Genomic DNA, 7,191 nt, shown 5'->3' with positions numbered 1-7,191 from the left:
TGAAATGTTTGCAAAAACTCAGATTGCTTTACCCCAATAAGAGCACTGGATAAACCATACTGTACACTATCTGGGTAAGGTAACTATGAGTTCAATCACTGGTCTTTCATTTAATCATACATCAGTTAGTCTAATTAACTGCATATAACTACTATTTTGTGTACATAATTAACTGACAAATAAGCAGAGGTGTCTAAAGAGCTCACTAAGATGCCTTGAAATTGAGAAGTGCACAAATTTAAGCTGAAGAAGGTAATGTTTAAATGCTAAATCAATTCTCGTCCCTTACATTAGTTTATTATGAATTCTGTGATTCAAGATAAACAAGAAATCAGACTAACCTAGTTACATCACTATCATATGAGTCATCAGAGAATGCCTCATCCACACTTGAGGTCGGAGAATGGTTGGCTTTCTTGGGTGGTGAGGGGTGAGAATGAGAAGCAGAGGAACTGGACACAGACTGCAACGGTCCCTGTGGAGCAGGATAGTCCTCATCTCCATCCACTGAGGTGTATGAATGGTCCTCACTTGGGGAAGAACTGATCACCATCATTCGAACATCTCCAACCTTGTAAACATTTCAAAATCAATCTATAATAAAATGTCCACCAAGTATGAGAAGCTCAAAAGTACATATGTGTCTCATTTAAAAGCTCTAACCGACACATTCATGTGCACTGTCAAGATATCTCAGCAAGTGGTAGTTGTGCCGTGTTGCACAATGATGAGTGTTTGGCCTTACTGAAATTGCTGCCAAGTCTGGTTTAAAGCAATCTGTAAATCTTTGAGCATTTATTGCTATGATGGCCTTCATGAAATATCAGATGTCCTAGATTTACTCAAACTCACCAATTAGAATGACCTGAATTAATAAAAGATGTTCTGGAAGGAGGTAAATAAAGTGCGTAAGACAAGGGAGCAAATGGGAACTTCAGTGAAGGGGGCTAATGGGGAGGTGATAACAAGTAGTGGTGATGTGAGAAGGAGATGGAGTGAGTATTTTGAAGGTTTGTTGAATGTGTCTGATGATAGGGTGGCAGATATAGGGTGTTTTGGTCGAGGTGGTGTGCAAAGTGAGAGGGTTAGGGAAAATGATTTGGTAAACAGAGAAGAGGTAGTAAAAGCTTTGCGGAAGATGAAAGCCGGCAAGGCAGCAGGTTTGGATGGTGTTGCAGTGGAATTTATCAAAAAAGGGGGTGACTGTATTATTGACTGGTTGGTAAGGTTATTTAATGTATGTATGACTCATGGTGAGGTGCCTGAGGATTGGCAGAATGTGTGCATAGTGCCATTGTACAAAGGCAAAGGGGATAAGAGTGAGTGCTCAAATTACAGAGGCATAAGTTTGTTGAGTATTCCTGGTAAATTATATGGGAGGGTATTGATTGAGAGGGTGAAGGCATGTACAGAGCATCAGATTGGGGAAGAGCAGTGTGGTTTCAGAAGTGGTAGAGGATGTGTGGATCAGGTGTTTGCTTTGAAGAATGTATGTGAGAAATACTTAGAAAAGCAAATGGATTTGTATGTAGCATTTATGGATCTGGAGAAGGCATATGATAGAGTTGATAGAGATGCTCTGTGGAAGGTATTAAGAATATATGGTGTGGGAGGCAAGTTGTTAGAAGCAGTGAAAAGTTTTTATCGAGGATGTAAGGCATGTGTACGTGTAGGAAGAGAAGAAAGTGATTGGTTCTCAGTGAATGTAGGTTTGCGGCAGGTGTGTGTGATGTCTCCATGGTTGTTTAATTTGTTTATGGATGGGGTTGTTAGGGAGGTGAATGCAAGAGTTTTGGAAAGGGGGGCAAGTATGAAGTCTGTTGGGGATGAGAGAGCTTGGGAAGTGAGTCAGTTGTTGTTCGCTGATGATACAGCGCTGGTGGCTGACTCATGTGAGAAACTGCAGAAGCTGGTGACTGAGTTTGGTAAAGTGTGTGAAAGAAGAAAGTTAAGAGTAAATGTGAATAAGAGCAAGGTTATCAGGTACAGTAGGGTTGAGGGTCAAGTCAATTGGGAGGTAAGTTTGAATGGAGAAAAACTGGAGGAAGTAAAGTGTTTTAGATATCTGGGAGTGGATCTGGCAGCGGATGGAACCATGGAAGCGGAAGTGGATCATACGGTGGGGGAGGGGGCGAAAATCCTGGGAGCCTTGAAGAATGTGTGGAAGTCGAGAACATTATCTCGGAAAGCAAAAATGGGTATGTTTGAAGGAATAGTGGTTCCAACAATGTTGTATGGTTGCGAGGCGTGGGCTATGGATGGAGTTGTGCGCAGGAGGATGGATATGCTGGAAATGAGATGTTTGAGGACAATGTGTGGTGTGAGGTGGTTTGATCGAGTAAGTAACGTAAGGGTAAGAGAGATGTGTGGAAATAAAGAGCGTGGTTGAGAGAGCAGAAGAGGGTGTTTTGAAATGGTTTGGACACATGGAGAGAATGAGTGAGGAAAGATTGACCAAGAGGATATATGTGTCGGAGGTGGAGGGAACGAGGAGAAGTGGGAGACCAAATTGGAGGTGGAAAGATGGAGTGAAAAAGATTTTGTGTGATCAGGGCCTGAACATGCAGGAGGGTGAAAGGAGGGCAAGGAATAGAGTGAATTGGATCGATGTGGTATACCGGGGTTGACGTGCTGTCAGTGGATTGAATCAGGGCATGTGAAGCGTCTGGGGTAAACCATGGAAAGCTGTGTAGGTATGTATATTTGCGTGTGTGGACGTATGTATATACATGTGTATGGGGGTGGGTTGGGCCATTTCTTTTGTCTGTTTTCCTTGCGCTACCTCGCAAATGCGGCAGACAGAGAAAAAAAAAAAAAAAAATATCCACGGGGGGATGGTAGCAATAAACCTTGCCACTGAATAGATAAACTTCAGAAAAGTTATAGTTGCAGTAAATCTACAACTTTTCAGGAAAATATAAACTGTATTTACCTGAATGGAAGCTAGACATTTTTGTGCCCTATCAAAATTGCAAAAGTGAGAGTGCAACTCACTTTAGAATACATAATATAAATGTTTCAAAGAGTTGGCCTCTAACACCTCCAGAATGATTATAATACAACAACAGTTGGAATACTGTCTATACTCTTCCCTCAATCCATTTTACTTACTAATAAATGTATTAGAAATATATCAAGGGTGAGGCACAAAAAGGCCAAGAAGCAGCACTTGATGCTTGTGAATGTAAGTAGGATGACTGGTCAAAGTAAAAAGAGGGAGCTTGTATAGAAATTAAAAGATGATCCACAGGTATACATGGATGAGAAATGATGGAAGAAAAGAACAAAAGGGTGTGACTGATTATGTGGCACTGGATGAAAGCTTGATAAAGGCTGTGCTGGATGCAAGAGTTGTGAGAGGATTCTTTGTAGACTGACCATATTGTAGTTTAGATGGCAGTGCAGTAAATGTAGGAATGCAATAATGAATGAAAGAGGTGCTTAAAATGTTTAGAGAAAGACTTATAAAGGCTGTAAAATTATAATTTGGATACAAGGTTGTTAGATATAAGAATAAAAAGGGAAATGCATAGTGGGCAAATGAGATTAGAAATGCTATGGAGACAAAAAAGTTATATGATAGGCTGCTCAAAAGGAATGTACCAGTAGATGTTAAGCAATGGAGGAAGAAGATCATATGGTCAGTACGTAGAAGGCTAAGAAGCTGATAGAGGAAAGGAGTAGAAAAAGATTTTGGAAGAAAGTTGAGTGAAAAGTTTAAGAAAAATAAGACATTGTACTGGAAGGAGGTAAAAAGGGAAAGGTGGATGTATGTGTGGAAACAATTTTTTTTTTTTTTTTTTTTTTGCTTTGTCGCTGTCTCCCGCGTTTGCGAGGTAGCGCAAGGAAACAGACGAAAGAAATGGCCCAACCCACCCCCATACACATGTATATACATACGTCCACACACGCAAATATACATACCTACACAGCTTTCCATGGTTTACCCCAGACGCTTCACATGCCCTGATTCAATCCACTGACAGCACGTCAACCCCGGTATACCACATCGCTCCAATTCACTCTATTCCTTGCCCTCCTTTCACCCTCCTGCATGTTCAGGCCCTGATCACACAAAATCTTTTTCACTCCATCTTTCCACCTCCAATTTGGTCTCCCTCTTCTCCTCGTTCCCTCCACCTCCGACACATATATCCTCTTGGTCAATCTTTCCTCACTCATTCTCTCCAAGTGCCCAAACCATTTCAAAACACCCTCTTCTGCTCTCTCAACCACGCTCTTTTTATTTCCACACATCTCTCTTACCCTTACATTACTTACTCGATCAAACCACCTCACACCACACATTGTCCTCAAACATCTCATTTCCAGCACATCCATCCTCCTGCGCACAACTCCATCCATAGCCCACGCCTCGCAACCATACAACATTGTTGGAACCATTATTCCTTCAAACATACCCATTTTTGCTTTCTGAGATAATGTTCTCGACTTCCACACATTCTCCAAGGCTCCCAGAATTTTCGCCCCCTCCCCCACCCTATGATCCACTTCCGCTTCCATGGTTCCATCCGCTGCCAGATCCACTCCCAGATATCTAAAACACTTCACTTCCTCCAGTTTTTCTCCATTCAAACTCACCTCCCAATTGACTTGACCCTCAACCCTACTGTACCTAATAACCTTGCTCTTATTCACATTTACTCTTAACTTTCTTCTTTCACACACTTTACCAAACTCAGTCACCAGCTTCTGCAGTTTCTCACATGAATCAGCCACCAGCGCTGTATCATCAGCGAACAACTGACTCACTTCCCAAGCTCTCTCATCCCCAACAGACTTCATACTTGCCCCTCTTTCCAAAACTCTTGCATTCACCTCCCTAACAACCCCATCCATAAACAAATTAAACAGAAACAGAAGAAGGAAACATTAATATTATAAGTAAATAAGTGGTAAATAAGTATCAATACAATATTGGAGACAATATTGGAAATACAACTGCACTGTGACCCACCACCTCTCAGTACACTTACAAGAAGGTGGAATCAAACATCATGAACAAAAGCATGGAAAGAGACTAACAAGGGGAATTACATTAAATAACACCAAAATCATCACTAGCTTCAGTCATCAGAGGAGACCACAGATATTAGAAGCCATTCATATTAGAGAGAAAGCACCTGTCATCAACATACAGACAAACATGACCACTGCCATACAGCTCTTTGATGGCCAGCTACTCACCTCACAGGAAAAAACATCATTACCCCCTGCCTCAGCAAGGCAGCGCCAAGAAAACAGACGAAAAAGGCCCCATTTGTTCACACTCAGTCTCCAGCTGTCATGCATATTGCACTGAAACCACAGCTCCCCCTCCACATCCAGGCCCCAAAGACCTTTCTATGGTTTATCCAAGACGTTTCACATGCCCTGGTCCAGTCCACTGCCAGCACGTTGACACTGGTATACCACATCGTTCCAATTCACTCTATTCCTTACACGCCTCTCACTCTTCTGTATGTTCAGGCCCCGACTGCTCAAAATCTTTTACTCTCCATCCTTCCACCTCCAATTTGGTCTCCCGCTTCTTGTTCCCTCCATCTCTGTCATGTATTTTCTCCATATGTCCAAGCCATTTCAACACACCCTCTTCTGCTCTCTCAACCACGTTCTTTATATCTCCACACATCTCTCTTAATCTTTCATTACTTACTCGATCAAACCTCACACCACATATTGTCCTCAAACATTTCATTTCCAACACATCCACCCTTCTCCATACAACCCTATCTATAGCCCATGTCTCACAACCATGTAATATTGTAGTAACTATAATTCCTTCAAACATACCCATTTTTGCTCTCCGAGATAACATTCTCTCCTTTCACACATTCTTCATTGCTTCCAGAACCTTTGTCTCCTCCCCACCCTTTGAATCACTTCTGCTTCCATGGTTCCAATCGCTGCTAAATCCACTCCCACATATCTAAAACACTTCACTTACTCCAATTTTTCTCCATTCAAACTTTTTTTTTTTTTTTTTTGCTCTGTCGCTGTCTCCCGCATTTGCGAGGAAGCACAAGGAAACAGACGAAAGAAATGGCCCAACCCACCCCCATACACATGTATATACATACGTCCACACACGCAAATATACATACCTACACAGCTTTCCATGGTTTACCCCAGACGCTTCACATGCCCTGATTCAATCCACTGACAGCACGTCAACCCCGGTATACCACATCAATCCAATTCACTCTATTCCTTGCCCTCCTTTCATCCTCCTGCATGTTCAGGCCCCGATCACACAAAATCTTTTTCACTCCATCTTTCCACCTCCAATTTGGTCTCCCACTTCTCCTTGTTCCCTCCACCTCCGACACATATATCCTCTTGGTCAATCTTTCCTCACTCATTCTCTCTAAGTGCCCAAACCATTTCAAAACACCCTCTTCTGCTCTCTCAACCACGCTCTTTTTATTTCCACACATCTCTCTTACCCTTACGTTACTTACTCGATCAAACCACCTCACACCACACATTGTCCTCAAACATCTCATTTCCAGCACATCCATCCTCCTGCGCACAACTCCATCCATAGCCCACGCCTCGCAACCATACAACATTGTTGGAACCACTATTCCTTCAAACATACCCATTTTTGCTTTCCGAGATAATGTTCTCGACTTCCACACATTCTTCAAGGCTCCCAGAATTTTCGCCCCCTCCCCCACCCTATGATCCACTTCCGCTTTCATGGTTCCATCCACTGCCAGATCCACTCCCAGATATCTAAAACCCTTTACTTCCTCCAGTTTTTCTCCATTCAAACTTACCTCCCAATTGACTTGACCCTCAACCCTACTGTACCTAATAACCTTGCTCTTATTCACATTTACTCTTAACATTCTTCTTTCACACACTTTACCAAACTCAGTCACCAGCTTCTGCAGTTTCTCGCATGAATCAGCCACCAGCGCTGTATCATCAGCGAACAACAACTGACTCACTTCCCAAGCTCTCTCATCCACAACAGACTGCATACTTGCCCCTCTTTCCAAAACTCTTGCATTTACCTCCCTAACAACCCCATCCATAAACAAATTAAACAACCATGGAGACATCACACACCCCTGCCGCAAACCTACATTCACTGAGAACCAATCACTTTCCTCTCTTCCTACACGTACACATGCCTTACATCCTCGATAAAAAACTTTTCAC

The 7,191-nt window shown here is 42.4% G+C and overlaps 1 protein-coding gene across 14 annotated transcripts in view; it reads right to left on the bottom strand.

Moving 5' to 3' along the window:
- LOC139761687 (uncharacterized) overlaps positions 1-7,191 on the bottom strand; it is a 312,428-nt gene that overhangs the window by 26,893 nt on the left and 278,344 nt on the right. For all 14 annotated transcript variants that reach the window (XM_071686108.1, XM_071686115.1, XM_071686079.1 and 11 more), the window contains one exon: positions 342-571. In XM_071686108.1, the coding sequence (XP_071542209.1) occupies positions 342-571 (230 nt within the window). The remainder of the gene's footprint in view (positions 1-341; positions 572-7,191) is intronic.

The sequence above is a fragment of the Panulirus ornatus genome, chromosome 3, assembly GCF_036320965.1.
Source record: "Panulirus ornatus isolate Po-2019 chromosome 3, ASM3632096v1, whole genome shotgun sequence".
Classification (NCBI taxonomy): Eukaryota; Metazoa; Arthropoda; class Malacostraca; order Decapoda; family Palinuridae; genus Panulirus; species Panulirus ornatus.
The sequence above is the reverse complement of the archived record's forward strand: the minus strand, read 5'-3'. Positions and strand labels throughout refer to the sequence as shown.